At 45.3% G+C, this 24,723-nt stretch overlaps 1 protein-coding gene and 1 long non-coding RNA gene across 6 annotated transcripts in view; one reads left to right on the top strand and one right to left on the bottom strand.

Moving 5' to 3' along the window:
- Window positions 1–730, bottom strand: part of LOC144693799 (uncharacterized) — a 4,638-nt gene extending 3,908 nt beyond the window's left edge. Inside the window, exon 1 of the long non-coding RNA XR_013579598.1 lies at window positions 609–730. This is a non-coding gene — a long non-coding RNA (uncharacterized LOC144693799). The remainder of the gene's footprint in view (window positions 1–608) is intronic.
- The window catches only part of zmat3 (zinc finger, matrin-type 3), a 52,810-nt gene continuing 28,710 nt past the window's right edge, over window positions 624–24,723 (top strand). For 2 of the 5 annotated variants that reach the window (XM_078563844.1, XM_078563843.1), the window contains exons 1-3: window positions 624–851; window positions 10,603–10,952; window positions 23,873–23,992. In XM_078563844.1, coding sequence (XP_078419970.1) covers window positions 692–851; window positions 10,603–10,952; window positions 23,873–23,992 — 630 coding nt within the window. In that variant the 5' untranslated portion in view covers window positions 624–691. Of the gene's footprint in view, window positions 852–6,223; window positions 6,303–10,602; window positions 10,953–23,872; window positions 23,993–24,723 lie in introns of all 5 variants that reach the window. The other 3 variants (XM_078563847.1, XM_078563846.1, XM_078563842.1) reach the window with 3 other exon arrangements.

Raw genomic sequence — 24,723 nt, 5'->3', positions numbered from 1 at the left:
CCCTCAATCCCTCCCGCCCCCCCCACCCTCAATCCCTCCCGCCCGCCCGCCCCCCCCACCCTCAATCCCTCCCGCCCGCCCGCCCCCCACCCTCAATCCCTCCCGCCCGCCCCCCCACCCTCAATCCCTCCCGCCCGCCCCCCACCCTCAATCCCTCCCGCCCGCCCCCCCCACCCTCAATCCCTCCCGCCCGCCCGCCCCCCCCACCCTCAATCCCTCCCGCCCGCCCCCCCCCACCCTCAATCCCTCCCGCCCACCCCACCCTTAATCCCTCCCACCCCCCCACCCTCAATCCCTCCCGCCCCCCACCCTCAATCCCTCCCGCCCCCCCACCCTCAATCCCTCCCGCCCGCACCCCCACCCACAATCCCTCCCACCCTCCCCTCCCCACAATCCCTCCCACCCTCCCCTCCCCTCCCCACAATCCCTCCCACCCCCCAACCTCAATCCCCCCCACCCCAATCCCTCCCATCCCCCCAACCTTCAATCCCTCCCCTCACCCCCCGACCCCCCTCAACCCCCAACCCCTATTCTTCACCCCCAACCCCTCTCCCATTTCTCCCCCAACCCCTCTCCCTTTCCTCCAACCTCTATAACTCCTTTCCCACCTCCCCCGCCCGCGCTGGTGCCGTTCAGTTGGAGTCCCCGACGCGCTTAGACGCCTTGAGGCAGGACAATCGCTTTGAAAGGAATGGAATGTGGACAGTGCCCGCGCGCTCTTCCCAGCATCCTCCTGGCAGCCCCGCGCGGTGCCAGGTGCAAACGGCAGCGCCATCCCTGCCTCATCAATCCGACAGAGTCCGGCTACGACCGTCTATCTCGGCTCCTTCATCCGCCACTGTCTGTTTGCGGTAAGGGAGCTTGTTCAAGTGTGGGGAACAGGGTTTGACCCGGCACTTCTGGACTGTTTGTTGGAAGCTGTAAATAATTTCTTAGAGGGCACGGTACAGGGGAAAATGGCGATCAGTGCAAGGCATTGAAGGCTTTCAGCAAAATAACTGCAGAAATTACAAGCCTGCTGCAGAAATATGTGTGTATTAAGATGTGCAGCAGATAAGGTTAATGGACCATATCTAAGGGCTCCTTAGAAATTACAATAAAATGTAGAGTATATTTTTGTAGGATAAAATGATACTGTATGATTGTCAAAGCTTTCCCGTTAACTATCACTGTACTTGGGAAAGTAATTTGGTTGCATTCGATTTTTGATGTATAGAAACAAGGGACGTTGACATTGACATTGAAAGCACTGTTGCTTGAACGATGAGATTGATTTTTGTTTTATAAAAGCAAAAAACTGCGGATGCTGGAAATCCAAAACGAAAACAAAAATACCTGGAAAAACTCAGCGGGTCTGGCAGCATCTGTGGCGAGGAATACAGTTAACGTTTCGAGTCCGCATGACTCGAAACGTTAACTGTGCTGCTCTCCACAGATGCTGCCAGACCTGCTGAGTTTTTCCAGGTATTTTTGTTATTGATTTTTGTTTTGTTGCTCCATTGCACCAGAGTTAGTTACCTGTACATTGAATCTGAGTCACAGAATAAGGTCTCACTTGTTTCCAATGGAGAGTATTCTAATGAAAATTGGGAGGTTGCCTGCAGTGACTCTGGGGATAGGAAAATACATCACTGTTTATCCGTTTCTACGGCTTTTCTAATATGTCGTCTTTTTTCTTTTCAAATAATAACTTTAGAAATTCCAAGGATAGATTATATGATTCTTTGTCACCTTTCCTAGGTAATGTTTCTTCCTGAAATTAAATGAGATCTTTATCTATATAGCTTAGCTGATGTCCCTGTTCACGGTTTGTCAGAGGATGATGAGAGAAAATTGTGACACTCACTGCAATGGGTGCCATTCAAAAGAATTTTTATATAAATGCCAGTTTTAATATAAATGCCTTTATTGAGGTGAATTAAAAGATGTTGGCCCAGATCTTCTATTCTCCAGAGGATTGTACCCTGAAGGTACCCCAAAAGATGCGCTGGTGGACCCCTCGGCAGTCCCCATGCAAAGACTACACGGGAATCACTCAGGAATTTTCTTTTTTTTTTGTAAAAATATACTTTATTCATAAAATATCTTCAATCACATTCAAAACCATTTCAAAAACAACATTACAAGGGTACAATCCAGGTTAAACTTTTACAAAATGTATCACCAGGTGCATCAGTACAAACAATATTACAATCATTTACAGCCTTTCATTTTGATCTGTACAGCCCGAGGGGCTCTAAACAGTTCCCAGTCTCTCGGTGCGCTGTGGTAGAAAGGTCTTAGACAGCGACCCTTCCCCATTGCGCCTTTGCGGCAGCTGCCCCAAGCTTTAGTGCGTCCCTCAGCACGTAGTCCTGGACTTTGGATTGTGCCAGTCCGCAACAATCGGTCGGGGACAACTCTTTGCGCTGGAAGACCAACAAGTTTCGGGCAGACCAAAGCGCGTCTTTCACCGAGTTGATGATCCTCCAGCTGCAGTTGATGTTTGTCTCGGTGTGTGTCCCTGGGAACAGCCCGTAGAGCACAGAGTCCTGTGTCACAGAACTGCTCGGGATGAACCTCGACAGCAACCACTGCATCTCTCTCCAGACTTTCTTTGCAAAGGCACAATCCACAAGGAGGTGAACAACGGTCTCTTCCCCACCACAGCCACCTCGAGGGCAATGTGCAGAGGGGGTGAGCCTCCTGGCGTGTAGGAAGGATCTGACGGGGAGGGCCTTTCTCACCACCAGCCAAGCTACGTCTTGGTGCTTGTTGGAAAGTTCTGGCGATGAGGCATTCTGCCAAATGACTTTGACAGTCTGCTCGGGGAACCATCCCACAGGGTCCACCCTCTCCTTTTCCCTCAGGGCCTCTAGGACGTTACGTGCTGACCACTGCCTGATGGACTTGTGGTCAAAGGTGTTTTTCTGCATAAATTTTTCCACCAGGGACAGGTGGTATGGCACGGTCCAACTACTTGGAGCGTTCCGCGGCAGCGTGGCCAGACCCATCCTTCGCAACACCGGGGACAGGTAGAACCTCAGCACGTAGTGACACTTGGTGTTTGCGTACTGAGGGTCTACGCACCGCTTGATGCAGCCACACACAAAGGTGGCCATCAGTATGAGGGCGATGTTGGGCACGTTTTTTCCCCCTTTATCTAGAGGCTTGTACATCGCGTCCCTGCGGACACGATCCATTTTCGACCTCCAGATAAAGCGGAAGATGGCTCGAGTGATCGCCATCGCGCAGGAGTCTGGAATGGGCCAGACCTGCGCCACGTACAGCAACAGCGAGAGTACCTCACACCTGATGACCAGGTTCTTACCCGCAATGGAGAGGGAGCGTCGCTCCCACATGCCCAGTTTCCTTTTCACCATAGCCACTCGCTCCTTCCAGTTTCTAACGCATGCCCCGGTCCCTCTGAACCATATCCCCAGCACCTTCAGGCCGTCAGCCCTGACAGTGAAGGGGACAAAGGATCGGTCAGCCCAGTTCCCAAAGAACATGGCCTCGCTCTTCCCACGATTTACCTTGGCTCCCGAGGCCAGTTCGAACTGGTCGCAGACGTGCATCAGTCTGCGCACCGACAGCGGATCCGAGCAGAAGACGGCGACGTCGTCCATGTACAGGGAGGCTTTTACCTGAGTGCCTCCACTGCCTGGGATCGTCACTCCTCTTATGCCCGGATCCTTCCTGATGGACTCGGCAAAGGGTTCTATGCAGCACACGAAAAGGACAGGCGAGAGAGGACAGCCCTGCCTGACTCCAGATTTAATCGGAAAGCTATCTGTTTCCCACCCATTGATTGAGACTGCGCTACTGATGTTAGTGTAGAGCAGTTGGATCCAATTTCGAATTCCCTCCCCAAACCCCATTTTGGAGAGCACATCCCCCATGTAGGTGTGCGATATTCTGTCAAAGGCCTTCTCCTGATCCAAGCTGATGAGGCAGGTATCCACACCCCTGTCCTGTACATAGGCAATCGTATCCCTGAGCAGCGCCAGGCTGTCAGAGATCTTCCTGCCTGGCACAGAGCAGGTCTGGTCAGGGTGAATCACCAATTCCAGAGCGGATTTGACACGAATCACTCAGGAATTTTCACCTTTTGTGCAATTACCCTGTGTCTGGAACTCTCCGAAACTCCGATTTAAAGTTGGAGTCTTTGGCTGGTTCTGACTCACTTAACAGAATAGTTACCCAGGAAAAGTTATAAGCATTAAAACCTGTTCCAACTCCTGGGTAACCATACCTACTATTTACATGAGAGCTTCCGTGGCTGCTTGTCTCCAGCCAGCCCCTCATATAACCATTTTTTTAATAGGAAACCCCTCTCTAGAATTTATTCCCCCGCGCCCGCCACACATTGGTCAAACAAAACATGTGACCCCTACACAGTTGAACTGATCTTAAAGTGATAGTCATCACACCAGCTCCCCCCTCCACCTGACCCATCCTACCTCATCACCTTACACATTCTTAGGTTTTCAAAGTGGCTTTTAAACAAACATTTAAACTTTTCGGTATATGGCAGCTACTGTTATAAAAAGGGGACTTAGTTTCGTTTCCCTGATGCTCCTTCACTACACTGAAGGACTCCAGGAGCAGCTTACGCTCCACATTTCTCAGCAAGCCCGGGCAGATGTTTGGGTGAAAAATGTGGAGCTTCAATCTAAGGTAGGAAAATAGGAGTGAAGTGGCAATTGAATGGTGATTGCCATTCAACGAAAGAGTTGGCCCATTGTTTTAGAACAATGCGGTTAGTTAAATAGTGTGAGAGCTTGACAGACCAACAGGTGCCCTTGGAGTTAAATAAATAATATTTAGGTGAAATTATACCAAAATGAGTGAATGAGATAAATCACATAGGAAGCTAATAACCACAGAATTTAATAAAAAATTACAGAGTCGAACCCATCAGCCACAGAGTTAAGTAAATAAGCCAGAAATGAAATAAATAGTAGAAGAGACACACCCAAATAAAAAATACCAGGTCAGTAATTAAATAAACGGTTATAGAGCTGGCTGGGCCTTTTGGCAGGCAGTACAATGTGGAGGAGGGGAGATCTTAAGACACAGTGTGTAGTGCTCCACCTCTTAAGCCAGAGGTTACAGGTTGAAGTCCCACTCCAGGACTTGATGGCCAAGGAAGGTGCGTTCATAACATGGCCAAGCCTGTTGAGTATCAACCTGTAAATCCTTCCAACACATGCCAGTGGCAGGTGGTAAGAGTGGGAGGGATTCCTGGTCGGCTTTGTGATGGAAAGAATGTTGGAACCTCTACCATCACTATTCATAAGTCCAGACTGCAGCATGCATGTAAAAAGTGCACGTTGCCACAGCAACTCCGACTCCCTGAGAGAACTGTAATACACCACCACAATGTGGAGATAGCCATGTTTCTCATCAGCATTGGAAGAGTTAATTAAAAACCAACAACAATGACTATTAATTAAAAACAGATAGCATTGAATTGAATAAAATGGTTGCAATGATTAAAGCAGAAACAATAATTTATCTTTTTTTAAAAAAGCGTGAAATCTGAATTAAATTAAACTTGGCAGAAATTACTCAATTAAAACTTAGCAGCTGGGGGTGGGGATTGGGGAAATTGTGGTCTGACCTGGGCAACTCTCACCACAATGCAACTAATGGCAGATTGATTACTATTACAGTGTAATAGGCAGATAGATTTTGCAACCCAGCCACTGATGCAGACAAGCCTGTGGGTAATGGTGCTGGTCCCCAGCCCAGATAAATGGGGAGGGTGAGAGATGGGAAGGGCATCCAGCTGTGAAACCACACACCAAATCCAAAAAACATTTAGGAAGGGTGATCAACCAGCATTGTGGTGACCCCATTTAATATGGAAAAGTCGAAAGAGAAAGGGAGAAGGCAGATGGGCATTGCCACTAAAAATGTTGATTGCCCATGCCTATTTGCTATGAGAAGGTAGTACAGTGTTTTAGAGGGCATTAAGAGTCAACCACATATTGTTAGACTGGAGTCACATGTAGGTCAGATCTAGCAGAAGTTTCAGATTCCTCTCTTTGAAAGACACTAATGAACCAGTTGGGTTTTTGCCACATCTGATTTTATTTATGGGATGTCAAATAATACTGTTTCACTATTCTCAGTTTTCAAAATTCCCGCACACGTGTTGCTATAACAGCATGGCAAACTTTGGGAATTGTAGTTTTTCTATACAGTAATAATAGAAATCATTTATTTTCTTTAACAGACAAATTCCACATGGATTCTGGAGGATAAAACATTGTTGAAGGCTGTACACCTCGGGAAGTAGAAAGTAGTCAAATCAGGTACATTCAGATTAGTTGCAGTCCCTCACATTTTCTTGTGCATACATTTCAGTATAAACTGAAAACAAACATTATTACTTCAGAATGCTACTTTAATTCTTGGTGCACTATTCCTAGTGTTGTCATAAAGATTGTAGCAACATGTTTTATAGCAAACTAAACCGCTACACTGATACCAAAGAATACATCCAAAAAAACTGATCCTTCATCCATCACCACGGTTCATTGACCCATTGTCAAATATACGTTGCAACCTCTCCACTTGCCTTTAGTAAGAGGTACGATTGGAGAATTGCTTTCTCCTCATCTTGACCCAGCCTGCTGAGCTGTCTACTTAAATGACTCCATTTATTCCACTGGTCTCCTTCCTCCAGTAGCAAATAGAGTTCCCTCCTTTATCTCCCAGCAGTTCCAACTTCGAGATACAGTACCCATGGAAACCATACCATATGCAGACTTAATTCCTTCCAAAACTTGGTTAAAGGCAATTCCTGAATGTATAGAATTGTATGCAATAGGATGATAACCAATGTATTTGTGCATTGCACCTTGCATCAAAGATTCAGAGGAGATGCTATTGGAAACCCATCCTGCCACCTCCTTGAGGAGGTATGCTGTATCCTCAGGATCTGAGACAGGACTGAAGCAGAATGCACTGTGTGATGCAGAGATGTTGTACAACGTCAGATTAGACCTCATTAATGCAGTATTTGCAGAAATCTTTGCTGCCAATATTGCAAACAATCAGATGGAGGACTATCTACACATGCTGGAAACTAGCCAGGGAAAGGAAGCAAAAACCTTACTGAAATAAGAACACAGGTGATCTACTTACTGAACAAATAACAGGAGGCAGCTACAGATATAAATGATTATGGCAGTCAAGGACACCACAGAAATATCTGTCTCTTCATTCCTGAAGGCATGGAGAAAAAGAGATTTATCCCTTTTCATCTAGAGCACCCTGAAATCTATCCTACTCCTTGGCAACTGGTCTGCACTCATTCTGGACAGTCCACAGGATGCTCATCCTTGGAACCAAAATGCCCCTAAAACATTGCGAGAATTCACACTACCAATCTAAAAAGATTATCAGAGCTAAGGCATAAGTTAAGATACAGCTACACTTCCATAGGCACTGACTATCAATTTTTGTTCTCATTTCCCCTAAGTTCCAATGGATGCACGAGGCTGTTAATGTCATAAAAACAGCTGTTTGCAGCTTGAATGATTGCTATATTCTGCCAAGCTCAAAACCCTGAATAAAGACTGACCTTTGTCACTGAGGCCGCTATCTCCAAAGGCATAAGAACCACACTGCCTGAAGGATACCTCATACCCAATCCCATGTTGGCGACAACTCCATGGACAAAAACCCAGATAAAACAAAATCACCCCCTCCTTTAAGCTGAAGGTGAACCATAGCACAAATTAGATAATAACAGTGCCCCCAGTGTAAGAACCCTACCCTGGATTTCAGCACACCACCATGATAACACAACTACCCCGAAGAATCTTTTTGTGGATAAATGTTTAGCCTCCAAACTTAAAGATGGTCTCCCCAGAATTCTTTCCCCATGATGTACAGGAACTGTGACCTCTGTCTTCCAGGTGTGGTAATCTTTGATTATTACATAGATTTATATCTGAAGTCAGGACACTGCCCATCACAAGTAGTGAATGGTAATGAAAAATTGGCAACAAGTGTATGTAGGCAGTTAGAGAACCTGGCACTGTATATCAGCCATTTCATGAAGCTTGAGTATTTAGCTCGCAAGCTGAATTGGATGGGAAGGAAGGACAGGCAGTTCAGCTTCAACTATAACCCAATGCTTAATTTTCTAAGGGATTTTTTATCTAACCTGTACCCCTTGGTCACAAAGCACTGTAGCTACTGAGAAGGGAAGGGGAATAAATCTTTTACACAACAGTTAGGATTGCTGAACTTGTGCTTGCAGAGGCGATCTAGCAAGTCACTTGAAGGCCTAGCTTGCAAAATTAAAGAGAATGATGGGTCTGAAGAATTATGGAATAAAATTCTAATTTGACCAACATTAAAATAATATCCCTAAGTGTTAGTGGGGTAAGTTGCCCAGAAGAAAGAAACCAGTTCAGACATACTGAAAAAAAGAACAATATATCTATATTGGCTATATCTAATGCACAAAAACTCCACATTTCCCATGGCAAAACTCTTAGTATCATGTCCTGTGTAGGAGGCACAGCGATAATGGGAGTTATGCTCTATCCCCAGGCCTCAACATGCTTGCTGCAGACCTGAGACACTCTGAGCAGACAGTCATAGCAGTCTAAGACTGGTGCTGTGACCTGGGACTTGTAAGTGTCTAAAATGTAGTCTTGGGCCCACAATGTGGCAAAGCTACAGGGTCATTACATCTCCGTCTTGAGTTCTATAATGCCCAATTCCTGAACTAAGAAAGCTTTTCTCCCATATATCACTATATATACTCTCTCAGGAATCTTAATATCAGTTTAGATTACTCTTATACAGAAAAAATTCTAACATCTGTGCATTCTACAGGCCCTTTCATTCTCAAATTCTGGCCTCCAGGCTTGATTCAGTCACCGCTCCTCCCTAACTGAAACAGGTTTGTCTGACGATACTTCTCAGTGAACAAAAATACATTGTTATGTAGCATTGCATTAGCAAGAATACACTTGCTCCAGTTTTCAGTGTTTTGCATCATCACAACAGCAATAATATACTCATTGGTGTTGCTGCTAATTGCAGAAAAAGGTTTTTGAATACATAGGCCTGGATTTTGCTGCCAATGGCGAAAGAACAGTGCTTGCTGCTGACCTTGAAGAAAGCTTTCCACAAGGATCTTACGGTCTATCTGGTGGGAATTTCTCCTTTTCCCATGGCAGTTTAACTCTGGCATTAAAGGGATACAGCTGCAGTGATGTCAGCAAGCATGTAGGTAATCAATCAAGTTGAAATCCACACAACAAACCAGAAAGTTAAAAGCATTTAAAATCCTTCACTTTTACTTACATTTATTTTGCCATCAGAAAATTTATTATTGTATTAAGATAGAAGCTAAAAGAAAGACTTTCAAGAAAAACCCCAAAAAATTAAATTTCTAAATATGTAAAACATTAATCATTGTAGAGAAATTTAATATTCCAGAAACATAAAATTAGCTTTTCAGGGTCGGTAAAGCTATTTAGCAGTAATTATGAAATTATAATGCCATTAAAATTCCAGTTACACCTCATTCAACAAGGTATGATTTTTTTCTCGGGTTTTTAACACTGAAATGTATACCTCTAGTGGAAGTTCTAGTCAATTCATGATTTCAAGGTAAATATCAATCCGTGCAAACTCTCAGCGTACTTTATGGAGGAGTAGAGAGGATGGTCTTATGGAAATGACAGTCAGTGGCTTGGGATTACTAAGAGAAAATATTGCTAGATGGGGCTTGACTGCGAGGTAGGGTCTCGAAAAATGGTGATGGAGGTGGTAAGTGTGGGGGCGAAGGTGCAGAAGTGGAAAACGTGCTCAGAGAGGAAGCTGTTGCAGAGTTAAGAGACTGAGTGCTGGATTTTGCAGTGCAAAACTGCCTGTAAAGTTGACAGATGTTGCTATAGCACATGTGGAAGCTGGGGGAGTAATATTGCACCATAGGAAAGACTTGGGAACAGAGGCCTTCAAAATATTAATTGTCACCAGGTATTTGGATATTAACGGATCATCTTCAAAATTTATGTATTGGGGTGCTGTCTGCAAAGAAAATGAATCGGCTTCTTACTCCGACGAGAGTGGTGGCCATAGTGAGCTGTAGCAGGAGAACCTGAAGAGAACTCAAAACTTGTAATTTCTAAATAATCCAGGTGTAAGAGATAAAGACGCAAAAGGCTTTGCGACATAAAAAAGGTAATCTGAAAAGTAAAAAATACAAACTTTAATGTGCTGTTTAATAGGATCTCAGACTAAAATGTCGGGGTGGTGGCTAGGCTGACATATAGCCTAGAAAGCTTCTATTTAGCCACTGGAGAGTGGGCAGTCAGGGTGACAGAAAATTGTACGTTATACATTATAAATTCTTACGTGTGATTTATGAAGTTGACAACTGAAAGTTAAGTGATGCAGATAGAATGTGCAAAATCAAAATACTGGAAATCCAAAATCAGAACAGAAAATGCTGGAAACACTCTGCAGGTTACACAGCATTTGTGGAGAGGGAAACAGTTAACTTTTCAGGGCAATAACCTTTCATCAGACAGGAAGTGTGTGCAAACACGTAATATAAATATTTAATTTTACTCTTTTGCTTAGCCCCAGAAACAAAGATAAAGTCTGCTTCTGGATCAACAATGTGCCAACAGCCATATCGCCGCACAACCCTATCCCAGACACTGCAGCCTCTTGCTATCGAACCTCTGCTCTTAAAGCAACCCCAGAATCTTCAGTCTACCTCATCTGCAATGATGCCACCAGCCTCCCAGTTGTTACCTGCACAGATGTTTAAACCATCTCAGTCAGAGCTTGTTCTGTTACCTCAAGAAAAAGTACCATCCTTTGATGCAGACCAAGATCCCGTTTTAGCAGATCTCTGTAGGCCACTACTTTGTAAATTGTGCAATGTATCCTTGAATTCAACACAGCAAGCACAGGCACATTACCAGGTGAGTGGGCCAGCAAGGAAGACTGTTTGTGTGTATGTGAGATGTTGAATCACTATAGAAATAACTAAAAGTGTATTTGTTTGAAAAAATAGAATGCTAAGCCTAAACTTTCTAATTACTATTATTTGTTTAAAATAAATGGATGAATGGCAATATTAAAATAACACCAATTGGAAAATCTAGATTTAATTCTTAATTTTGAACTGTGAATACCACCCATCCAGCCTGTTGCAAGTTATTGTTTTTGCGTAGCTACCTTTCTTGACATAGTAAGGCTTTGAGATTAAAAATTACTTCTAGCAATGTTGATTTGCATTTTTAGTGGAAAACCTTCATTAGTTCTTAAAAAAAAACAGTAATCCAGTTAAGGCACTGTGAATGAAGTCTTGCCTGATATCCAAACATATGTGAACACGGATACCAAAATACCAAGCTGTGCTTTGAACTATTCTTCAAGTGTGCTAGTTGCATTAACCTTGGAGTGAATTTCTTGCGGTTGTGCAGGTAGTACGCATGTTAAATGCTAGGACTGAATTTATATATCAATAAGTTGATCTCCCATGTCATACACAAGTGTTATCTTCAGGTCAAGTGAGGCTAGAGGTGGAGATATTAGGCTGGATTTTCATGTTAGAGGTGTGTTGCAGGAGTTGGGAAATTTCCCAACTTGGCGAACCTGCCATGGGGGAAAAGTGCCTTGAAAGGCGCGATTTTTGTTCTGGAATGGGAGGCTGGGTACATGCTGGAATTGGGCCTGTTGCTCCCATAAACAGTTTGGAGGCAGCCACGGGCTGCCAAATGCCGAGGCCTGCCTCGGTTCTCTGACTTTGTCTCAGTTATTTATTTGATATTAAGCTCTGTAGCCCTCACCCCTCACATCCCCTCACGCACCCGCCCACTCCCCATGCCCCATCCATGCCAACCCATGCCCCCTATGGCAATGGCCCCTCATATGCTCCATGACAACTCATGTCCCCCAGTACCCCCAGTGACCCCTCAAACCCTCCTTGCCAACCCATGCCCCTCCACCCATCTCCAAAGGCCCTCATACCCTCCATGCCAACTCATAGCATTTCTAATCCCATTCACCCAGTATACACTCTGTACCAGTGGCATGTGTGGAAAAGCATTAAAAAGGCCATTCATAACTTTCTTAAAAAAGCCTGCTATTACTACAACCTATAAAAGTGTCAGTCAACCAGACCTTTAACATATCAATAGCAGAAACAACAAGCACTTGACACCTTTTTATCTTGTGTAAATTAGCATTAAGCCATTGACAAAATAGATCTAAGAGGAAATGCTGTGAATCAAGCAGTGCATAATGCATAATGAGACTTGACTGAGAGCCCAGACCTCCATTAGTCTGTTGAAACAGGCGCACACAAGGGAAAACATTGCTTGATTGTCAGTTTTTCTCCCAGTCTAGCAAAAATTGGGGATGCGTGAATGGGGACATACATCCAGGAATCTGGTTCCATCCACTATGTTTGAAGTCCCCTGGACTCTGCGAAAATCCAGCTTGTTAGACTAGGGAGGCATATATAATTCAGTTATTGTTTGTAAGTCAAACATTCTGTCCTTATTTTTATAATATTTTGACTTTATATTGGGTCAGAATATGTTGTAGAATTAACGGTGAAGCTAACAGTGCTCATTGTTATTGAAGTGTAAATAGGACAGCAGCTCCTGACAACTACACATGCACAGTTAAATGTGGAAATCAGGGAGTTGCTCTTCGAGTTGTCCTGCTTCTCCAGAAACTCCGCTGCACCCATGGGCGAAATTTTCTGTTTTGGAGACCAAGCACGGTGGTGGGCGGGAAAGTTAGTGTGAATTCCGCTAGGTGGTGGGGCAGGTTATTACACCAAATCGTCTGCTTTTCAGCTAATTATTTATGCTTCAATGAGGAGCTCATTGAATCCTGTGGCGGGGCAAGCAGAGAGTCGTCCGCTCCGCTGTCACTTCATTGGGTCAAAGGTCCCAGTGCTATAATTAAATAGCGCACACACACACACACACACACACACACACATTCACTCTCTACAGGCCAGGTGTGTTGGGAACCTATTGGAAATGGTGGCCAGAAAATCCAAACCATCTGCCCCAAAGTTCAGTGACACGCACCTGGAGAGCCTCCTCCAGGCTGTTGAGAACTGGTGGGAAGCCCTCTTTCTGACAGATGGGAGCCGGACATCCATGAACCTGACCATGCCTGCCTGGGAGGAGGTTCCCAGGGAGGTCAGCGCATGTGGAACCCCGGAGACTGCCTTGTAATGCGGGAAGAAGATGAATGATCTCATCTGCTCCACCAGAGTAAGGCAACCTTTTCCTCACTCCAAACTCTCTCACTCATATACGGGCATCAGGCATTCTAAGGGTTACAGTCCAAATGAATCTCATACACTACCAGCAGAAGGGACATCAGCACTGATTGTGTGGCAGCCACTTAAACATCACCATCTTATGTAAAATCCTGCACAAATGACATCTTCATCCCTTACTGGGTAGGACTCAGCACACACAGCAAGCATGCATGCTTCTGATCTTCTCTTTCATCCGTGGTGCTTACAGTCAATCCATCTGTCTTTTTGCAGGACAAAATCTCCCACAATGAAAGGGAGAGTTTGATATCTAGAGGGGAGATGCCATGAGGTATCCCCCCATGAGGAGCAGGTGGCAGAACTGTCTGATGAGACAGAAACTGTTCCTGTGCGGAAAGTGAAATCGTTGGCCCCCAACAAGCCAGTAGGGTCCATGCGGTAGCCACACATGGGCAATTACTAATTATCCGTCTTCTTTATTCCAGTCACCAGCAAAAAAAGGTGGAGGGAGAGCCCAAGCCAGCACATCAGCCCCAGGCCTCAGAGCATCTTGGATGAGGAGGCATCCGAAGAAGACCTATCACCGTGTTCACCTGCACCCTCCATCAGCGCAGATACACACACCTTGGTGGGTCCTAGTTCTAGAATAGGCTCAGGGTCACATTTTTATTCAACAACAGGATGTGGGCATCGCTGGCTAAGCCAGCATTTATTGTCCATCCCTAATTGCCCTTGAGAAGGCAGCAGTGTGCTGCCTTCTTGAACCACTGCAGTCTGTGTGGTGTAGGTACACCCACAGTGCCCTTAGGGATGGAGTTCCAGGATTTTGATCCAGCGACAGTGAAGGAACGGCGATGTATTTCCAAGTCAGGATAGTGAGTGGCTTGGCGGGGAACTTCCAGGTGGTTCGCTTGCGTCTGCTGCCCTTGTCCTTCTAGATGGTAACAGTTGTGGGTTTAGAAGGTGCTGTCCAAGGATCCTTGGTGAGTTCCTGCAGTGCATCTTGTAGATGGTACACGCTGCTGCTACTATGCGTTGGTGGTGGAGGGAGTAAATCTTTATGGATGTAATGCCAATCAAGCAGGCTGCTTTGACCTGGACAGTGTCAAGCTTCTCGAGTGTTGTTGAAGCTGCACTCAACAAGGCAAGCAGAGAGTATTCCATCACACTCCTGACTTGTGCCTTGTAAACGGTGGACAGGCTTTGGGGAGTCAGGAGGTGAGTTACTTGTCGCAGGATTCCTAGCCTCTGACCTGCTCTTGTAGCCACAGTATTTATATGGCTAGTCCAGTTCAGTTTCTGGTCAACAGTAATCCCCAGGATGTTTATATTGGGGGATTCAGTGATGGTGATGCCATTGAACGTCAAGGGGTTTGGTTAGGTTCTCTCTTGTTGGAGATGGTCATTGCATGGCACTTGCGTGGCTCGAATGTTACTTGCCACTTGCTAGCCCAAGCCTGGATATTGTCCAGGTCTTTCTGCATTTGTACATGGGCTGCTTCAGTATCTGAGGAGTCACAAATGGTGCTGAACATTCAGCGAACATCCCCACTTCTGATCTTATGATGGAAGGATGATCATTGATGAAGCAGCTGAACACGGTTGGGCTGAGGTCACTACCCTGAGGAACTCCTGCAGTAATGTCCTGGAACTGAGATGATTGACCTCCAACAACCACACTCATCTTCCTTTGTGCTAGGTAAGACTTCAACCAGTGGAGAGTTTTCGCCCTGATTCCCAGTGACTCCAGTTTTGCTAGGGTTTGTTGATGCCACCCTTGGTCAAATGCTGCCTTGATGTCAAGGGCAGTCATTCTCCCCTCATCTCTGGAGTTCAGCTTTGTGTCCATGTTTGAACTAAGGCTGTAATGAGGTCAGAAGCTGAATGACTCTGGCGGAACCCAAACTGGGTGTCAGTGAACAGATTATTGCTAAGCAAGTGCCACTTGATAGCACCGTTGATGACCCCTTCCATCACTTTGCTGCTGACCGAGAGTAGACTGATGGGGCGGTAGCTGGCCAGGTTGGACTTGTCCTGCTTTTGGTGTACAGGACTTAGCTGGCAATTTTCCACATTGCCAGGTAGATGCCAGTGTTGCAGCTGTACTGGGATAGCTTGGCTAGGGGCATGGCAAGTGCTGGAGCACAAGTCATCAGTACTATTGCCGGAATATTATCAGGGTCCAGAGCCTTTGCAGTATCCAATGCCTTCAGCCATTTCTTGATGTCACGTGGAGCGTATCAAATTGGCTAAAGATTGGCATCTGTGGATGCTTGGGACCTTCTGGTGAGCACCTCATGGTCATGTGTCCATAGTAGGCAGAGGCAGCGACAGCCGAGATCTCTGACATTCAGAGGACTGTTGGAGACCATGCCCTTCTGAGTCCGATGATGTGCCTCTGGAATTGGACCTCAGAGAAATGTTGGAGCTGCAAAGACAGGCAGGGGAACATCAGGCAGGGTTGTCAAAGGCCGGTCAGCAGATTTGTCTGATGGCGTGGCTCTGGCATGAGAGTACATCGAGGTCGCTATTGGAAGGGTGGTGGCTGCCTTGGAGACCCAGGTCCAGGAGTTTGTGCCGGATTTGTGCTTGGACTCACACACCCATCACTCCAGCCATGATTTCATTCCACCAATGGCTAGGCGAGAGGGGCCAGAGCACTTCGACTTCCCTGAAGGTGCCCCTTCTTCTCAAGCAGTGAGGGAGGGGCTCTCAGACACCCACAGGAAGGAGCAGCGTCAGCCAGACACCCCGGGGGACATCCACCCAGGACGCTCCCAAGGGTGTCCACTGCTTCAAATCCCTTCTGCCTGTGACCCCATCCACTCCAGCACATCAGGCTGAGGAGGGTGCACCTGACCCAGAGCAGGAGACCCTGATCAGGCTGGGGCCCTGTAGGCCTCTAACCTCCACAGGACGCCCACCAAGGTCATCTTAGTCAACAGGACATAACAGTCAACAGACTGCTTCCACCTCTACTGTGGATGTCAGGACTGCACCTAGATGTAGCGGTAGGGTAAGAAAAATTAAGTTCTGAAAGCACCATGGTGAAAAGGGTGTTCAATCATTGTATATACTTTGCGCTTTTGTAAATATATTTTTCTTCTTTCCATCAAAGTCTCAGGTACTGAATAGCCATGTGATGCAGTGTGCCACAATCTTTTAAGGGTTACGGATGCCCCCCCACCCATCATAATTATCTCCCATCGTGTCCATCAGTTCTATGTTGTCTCACTCAAGCTCAGCTCAGGCAGCGCCTTTATGTCCACATAAGCAACATGAACAAAGCCAGTTCCTATATGAACACGGTGGTTAGACCATGTATATGTGAGCCTTGTTTCAGAGGATCACATAATATGACCTCATGGGTGTAATTCTGGGAAAGTTATTGATTAATCTGATGCAGCTGCGCAAGAGTTTTTCCTATGTGTAATAGGTATTTTTTGCCACCTGCGTTGGAGTCATTCCAACGAAGTGCAATTTTCAATGGGCTCCATGTAATGACTTTCAGGTTGGGGTTACAGTTTAACTAATAGTTGGGAATCTGAGCCTTTCATGTCTGCCTGCAGTGTTAACTCGTTACCGTGTTTATGGCTGAACATTACTCCTTTATTAATTCCCACTCTCCACGTACATGATGCAGAGCAATGGAAGTAGGTTGAACTTGTTGACTTTTGACATTTTTCCTAGACAGCAATGAGACTGTGATGTTATAGGAGTGTGCCTAGCCTCATGATTCTGGCCTATTACATGTGAGGATGCTAGTTCTCACCAGAAGGGCCAACTAACATGGCTAGTTTTTTTACTAATTCATGGGATGTGGACTTCACTGGCTGGGCCAGCATTTATTGCCCATCCCTAGTTGCACTTGAGAAGGCCTTCTTGAACTGCTGCAGTCCATGTGGTGTAGTTAATCCACAGTGCTGTTAGTGGGAGGAGTCCCAGGATTTTGACCCAGCGACAGTGAAGGAGGGGCAATATATTTCCAAGTCAGGATGGTGAGTGAATTGAACAGCAGGTGATGGTGTTCCCATGTATCTGCAGCCCTTGTCCATCTAGATGGTAGTGGTCGTGGGTTTGGAAGGTGCTGTCTAAGGAGCCTTGGTGAATTCCTGCAGTGCACCTTGTAGATGGTACACACTGCTGCTACGGTGTGTCGGTGGTGGAGGGAATGAACGTTTGTGGATGTGGTGCCAATCAAGCGGGCTGTGTTGTCCTGGACAATGTCAAGCTTCTTGAGTGTTGTGGGAGCTGCACTCATCCAGGCAAATGGGCAGTATTCCATCATACTTCTGACTAGTGCCTTGTAGATAGTGGACAGGTTTTGGGAGTCAGGAGGTGAGTTACTCGGTTGCAGGGTTCTTAGACTCTGACCTGCTCTTGTAGCCACAGTATTTATATGGCTATTCCAGTTCAGTTTCTGGTCAGGATGTTTACAGCGGGGGATTCAATGATGGTGATGCCATTGAATGTTAAGGGACTATGGTTAGATTCTCTCTTGTTGGAGATGGATTTGTGTGGTCCGAATGTTACTTGCCACTTATCAACCCAAGCCTGGATATTGTCCAGGTCTTGCTGCATTTGGACATGGACTGCTTAAGTATCTGAGGAATCGCAAATGGTGCTGAACATCGTGCAATCATCAGCGGACATCGCCACTTCTGACCTTAGGATGGAAGGAAGGTCATTGATGAAGCAGCTGAAGATGGTTGGGCTGAGGACACTACCCTGAGGAACTCCTTCAGTGATGTCCTGGAGCTGAGATGACTGACCTCAAACAACCACAACCATTTTCCTTTGTGCTAGGTTTGGCTCCAACCAGTGGAGAGTTTACCCCCTGATTCCCGTTTTGCTGGGGCTCCTTGATGCCACACTCGGTCAAATGCGGCCTTGATGTCGAGGGCAATCGCTCTCACCTCACCTCAGGAGTTCAGCTCTTTTGTCCGTGTTTGAACCAAGGCTGCAATGGGATCAGGAGGCAAATGGCCTTGGTGGAACCCAAACTGGGTGTCAGTGAGCAGGTCATTGCTAAGCAAGTGTCACTTGATAGCCCTGTTGATGACCCCTTCCATCACTTTACTGATGATCGAGGTTAGATGATTGGGTGGTAATTGGCCGGGTTGGATTTGTCCCGCTTTTTGTGTACAGGACACACCTGGGCAATTTTCCACATTGCCGTGTAATTGCAAGTGTTGTAGCTGTACTGGCAGAGCTTGGCTAGAGGCGCAGCAAATTCTGGAGCTCAAGTCTTTAGTACTATTGCTGGAACATTGTCAGGGCCCATAGCCTTTGCAGTATCCAGTGCTTTCAGCTGTTCCTTGGAGTGAATTGAATTGGCTGAAGATTGGCATCTGTGATGCTGGGGACCTCTGGAGGAGGCCAAGATGGATCATCCACTCAGCACTTCTGGCTGAAGATCGTAGCAAATGGTTCAGCCTTATCTTTTGCACTGATGTGCAGGGCTCCGCCATCATTGAGGATGGGGATATTTGTGGAGCCTCCTCCTCCTCCAGTGAGTTTAATTGTCCACCACCATTCACGACTGGATGTGACAGGACTGCAGATCTGATCCTTTGGTTATGGGATCACTTAGCTCGATGTATCACTTGCTGCTTATGCTATTTGGCACGCAAGTAGTCCTGTGTTATAGCTTCACCAGGTTGACACCTCATTTTTAGGTGTGCCTGGTGCTGCTCCTGGCATGCCCACCTGCACTCTTCATTGAAGCGGGGTTGATCCTCTGGGTTGATGGTAATGGTCGAGTGGGGAATATACCGGGCTAAGAGGTTACAGATTGTGTTCGAATACGATTCTGCTGCTGCTGATGGCCCGTAGCACCTCATGGATAGTCTTGAGTTGCTAGATCTGTTTGAAATCTATCCCATCTAACACGGTGGTAGTGCCACACAACACAAAGGAGGGCATCCTCAAAGGGACTTCGTCTCCACAATGACTTGTGCGGTGGTCGCTCTTACCGATACTGTCATGGACAAATGCATCTGCGGCAGGCAGGTTGGTGAGGATGAGGTCAACTATGTTTTTCCTTCTTGTCTCTCCCATGACCTGCCGCAGACCCAGTCTAGCAGCTATAACCCTTAGGACCTGGCCAGCTCGGTCAGTTTGAGTTCTTATCCAATTACAGAATGGCCACATGCTCCATGGGGTGCTTAGCCTTCCAAAGATGAGGCCATCGTTACACATGATTGTGACTCTTCATTCTAAGATTAATGTCCTTCATTGAGATGTTGAGGATTACAATGAAGGTCTTAATGTCTACACTGCATCGAAGAGACAGGAGAAATGCACTCATATGGTAGCTAGTCTTAACCTTAATCACCCTGGAACCTTGTCGCTATGCAGATCTCCTGGGCACATCTTCCACGTTGTGCCCATACAATGGGCTCTTCCTGTGGGGCATCATTATCCTCACCCTCTTGGATTTCACCCCTTTCTGCATCCTTCTCATCCGAGGAGATGTGCAGCTCTTCCGTCTCTCCATATGGCAGCTCATCCCCCCTTTGCAGCACCAGGTTGTGTCGGGCGCAGCAAACAACGATGATGCGGGACACCCTCTGTGGAGAGTACTGGAGAATGCCGCCTGATCAGTCCAGACACCTGAAATGCATCTTCAACATGCTAGTGCTCTGCTCAACTAAGGACCATGTTGCAGAATGTGCCGCATTGTATCTGTCCTCAGATGCACTCTGTGGCCGCTGAACAGGCATCATTAGCCACGTCTTTTGGAGGTACCCCTTATCACTGATGAGCCAAGCCTGAATACAGTGAGGGCCCTCAAAGATCTATGGCACTTGTGAGTGACTCAATGCACGCTTCCAGCGTACCTTGCACAAACCCGCATTATCTGCTTTTGGTGATCACAGATCAGCTGCACGTTGAGAGAGTGGAATCCTTTTCTATTGATAAATCATACTGGCTGCTGCCAGGGAGCTCTTAAGGCCATGTGAACAGTGGATGGAGTCCTGCACTTGTGGGAAGCCAGAGATAAGTGCGAAACCCACTGCTCTGGTAGCCTGGCTAGCTTCATCCATGGAGAACTGGATGTAATTATGTGCCTTATTGAAAATGTCACTTCCCTAATGCATTTATAAGTGCATGTTTGCGATATTCTACAGAGGACCCCAGTGGAGCCCTGGAATGATCTGCTGACAAAAAGTTGAGAGCGGCAGTTACCTAGAGTGGCAGTTACCTTTAGCGTGGCCGGCATTGGATGGCCCTCCAGTCTGTGTGGAGTGAGATCCTCACAGAGGATCTGGCAGATATGCTCCACTACATCCCTTGACAAGCATAGATGCCTACGGCACGGTCTGTCCCTTATCTCCATTTATGAATGTCATAGTGCCATCAGTAACTTAGGCTTCCTCATACATATTGCACTCTGCTAGAATGAAAATGAGGAGGCTTGTAAATGGATAAGAGTGAAATTCCTGCACATCTCCTGAGTGGTCTTTAGGATTTACAAGGTTACTAAGTTATCCTTAAATGATGTGTTGATACTGACTGGGTCACGTCTCTTCCAGATACCAAGGCTGCCTCGGAAACCTTTTCTGTTGATGTCCCAATACCTTATGTCGACTTAATCCCTCCCCTTCTCGAGGCCACATATACCGTGACTCCGGGACCTCCCCACCACCCCATCCCATGAGACCTTTCAATGCCATCCCATGAGTTACTAGCTCCCACTTTACCAGATGAAGATGCCTCCGCTGACTGTGACTGTGCCATCTGCTTCCCAATACGAATCCTTGAACCCCCCCCCCACTCCAGACCAACCTCTGTAGCACTCTGACTGCCCCCTGCACAGCATGCTGTGCCTGACCATCACTGGTTATTCAAAATGTCCACACACTTGGGTTAAAAAAACACACACATCTGCCTCTCAAAAGCTTACTGATTATGGACAGCGTAGAAGGGAACAGGGATTGTAGTAGTTCTCTTGCGTCCTGCCCATAACACTTTATAGAGCAACATTTCAACCACCCAGAGTCCAAAATAATGAGCAACAGTTTCACATATATGGTCATGTTCAGGTGTATTGGCCCTTTCTGCAACTGTATAAAATTTTCACTTGACCTTAAACCCATTGTCCCCTGTCCCCAACCTTGCTGGCTAGGTAATCTTTGAAATAATTGCGCATCCATTTTTTTATGGAGCGGTGGGAGAGGAGTAGAGAAGATTAAAGGACATAGAGAATTGGCAAGAGGTTCAGAAAAAGGTAAGGAGAGACTGTGAGAGGAATGGTAGGGGAGGAATGAAGGATAAGAGGTTTATCGGAGGAGAGGACCAGAATGGGAGAAATGAAAGCAAGGAGAGCAGTACGAAGGGTCAGTTAATGAGGAGGACCGGAAGAGAAGCTAGGGGAAAGGAGAAAATTGATTAGATGGGCGAGGAGATAAGGGTGTGGAATGAGAGGAAGAATATTAAAATCATCAACATCCTGGTACTATCATGGACCAAAAACTTATCTGGATAAGCCATACAGAAGGTAAAAAAGATGAGGCTGGGAATTCTGTAGTAATTCACCTCCTAAATCCTCAAAGCCTGTCCACCATCAACAAGTCAGGAGTGTGTTGGAATACTCCCCATATCCCTGAATGAGTGCGGCTCCAACAACAACTAAGAAGCTCAACACTGTTTAGGGCAAAGAAGCCTGCTTGATTGGGAGACTATCGACTACTCTAAACACTTGCAGCCTCCACCACCAGCAGTTTGTACCATCTACAGTATGCACTGCAGCAACTTGGTGACATTCCTTCAACAACCCCTTCCAAAACTACGACTACTGCCACCTAGAAAGGCAAGGGTAGCAGGCTCACACACCACCCTGACTTGGAAATATATTGTTATTTGTTCACCGTCACTGGGTCAAAATCCTGGAACTCTTTCCCTAACAGTACCTACATCACATGAAATGCAGTGGTTCAAGAAGGTGACTCACCAACATCTTTTCAAGGCAATTAGGGGTGGACAATAAATGCTGGCCTTACTAGCAATGCCCACACAGCATACCCTCTACCCTACCTGCTGCCCTTTTCGTTACCACCTCTCCTTCCCTCCTTTCCCCATTGCAACCAAAGACTGTACTTGCAGACTTGACTTTGCCTTTGGTGCAATTCCCCAGGTTATTGACTAGCTTATAGTTACAAAGAAAACCTCCGGGAAGCAGAATAGAGTTGGCTAAGGCATAGGAGTTGCTCTGCAATTATGGCTGAGCAGTTATTATGCCATCATTGGTTATTAGTTATAGCATGACTAGCTCAGATAGATTTCTGTTATAAATATGAAAATGCAATTTTATACTTGAATTATATGCAAATTTTAAACTTTTAATATGCTAAAAATAAACATTCTTTGCAATGTGCAACAATTCACATTACTATTGGTTGCAAATGTGGATTCACAGTTACAAAAGCTTTGTTTATCTCTACGTTTGATAATCTTAAATCACTTCATTGCTGAAGAATCATACATTATTTCTATTGTGCCACAAATGCATGGTTAGTTGAAATGCTACTGTAAAAATAAAGTAAATATTTTGAATTGCAATACCAGAGTTTGTTCTCAATAGCAAAACCATCAGCATGGAAGGAGGTCAGAGTTTGCATTCTTAAATAGTGGAGAGCTTCCTAAACAAGCCTAGTGAAAAAGCTATAGAATGCAAATCCTGATGGCTTCTGTCTGAATTTACATGAAGGAGGACAGGTAGTTTCCCTGTCATCAACTACACATTCTGTTGCATAGCAACCTGAAAAACACCTAGAAGCCATTGCCAGGTTCAAAATGGTTGTTAAAGATTTCTAATTTTATCAATTCCTTTTTATTTATTTTATGTTACCTTTATCTTGTTTCTCACTTAGAAATTAATTGACTACCAATGAGGATTTCCACAGCAGTGGTACTCCTGCTGAGTAAAAAATTGTGATTGGTGTGGTTATTGGGAGAAATACAAGAGGCTGTGATCTGACTTTGTGCTGCAAGCAGGAAGCCTTACCCAGCGGAAATGCATATCAGAATTGTTGGTGTGCTTTATAACTATAAATCATGTGTGGCATGAACCTTAATTTCTGATATTTTGTGATGAAAATTACCCTGCTGGCATTTTCATGTAAGCAAATTATACTGTATATTAATAATAAAAACAGAAAATTCTGAAAACACTCAGGTCAGGCAACATCTGTGGAGAGAGAAACATACAGTTAGCCTTTTATCTGAACTCAGCAGTTACAACAAACATCAACCTGACAATTACTTTGTTCTAATGATATAAGACATGTTTTCATAGCCTCTTTTAATTTGTATTTTTCAAATTAATTTTGGAGAAAATTTGAGATAAGCATAAGGAGAATATGAAAATATGGAGAAAGTGTCTGTGGAAAGTTGGCATAGGAGCTACAGGAAAGCAGGGCAAAGATGACAGAGACCACACAATATTTGTTTCTTGTGTAAGGTACCAATCATGTTTTGCTATAAACAGGTGAAGATATTTTTGCGAGTATAGTATCACAATCCATAAGTTTATTATGCAGTGTCCCTATGTTCTCTCTACCTGAATAATTTATTAAAATTTGTTTTTCTTAGGGTAAAAACCACTCAAAGAAACTTCGTAATTATTATGCTGGGCATCAGTGTGTGGCTGCTCCCAAAGCGACTCATTTTGTAGATCAGCCAGGCACACAACTTCATCCACCGGCATCCCAGGTAATGTAAATATATGCTAATAGTAGAGAACATCCAGATCTGGAAAAATGACTGAAAATTATAGTTATTATTTGTTTCCTGCAAAGCTGTAAAATTCACTTGTCACCACTGTAATTGAATTTTAACTGTATGCAATAATACTGTGATTGTGTAGTCAATTTCCCAGCACACATTGCAACTTAGAAAAGGAAGAACTTACATATAGCACTGTTCATGTACTCAGGACATCCCAAAGCACTGGAGAGCCAATGTAGCCATAGGTGTTAAGTTATTTGACATGTACAGATAAGTTTCTGATTAGTGTGATCAGCAACAAATACAAAGCAGCCATTCACCTGTATCTTGTATTAATCTGGTTTACACCTCAGACAAACCGCTAACTTAAAAGTATTATCTAATTAGAGGGGCTGAGATCACTTTTTTGTACTCTTGCATTGGATTTAAAATTGGGGTATCATGAAGAAACTTGATAATTTGTTTTTTAGTGATATTGGTTGCAAGCTTTAACCCTTCAAAGCACCATGGGATTTTTTACACCAGAGGACAGATTGGATTTCGATTTAATGTCTCAGCTGATAAACAGTACCTTTAGTAGTGCAGTACATACTTCTTCGGTATCACAGTGAAGCATCAACATAGATCATGTGGTCAAATCTCTGGAGTGGGACTTGAACCCATGACTTCTGATTCGGAGGCAAGTGTGTTACCAGTGGACAGACGCTGATATTTAA

The sequence above is a fragment of the Cetorhinus maximus genome, chromosome 19, assembly GCF_964194155.1.
Source record: "Cetorhinus maximus chromosome 19, sCetMax3.hap1.1, whole genome shotgun sequence".
NCBI lineage: Eukaryota > Metazoa > Chordata > Chondrichthyes > Lamniformes > Cetorhinidae > Cetorhinus > Cetorhinus maximus.
This window is presented reverse-complemented; position numbering and strand designations above follow the sequence as displayed.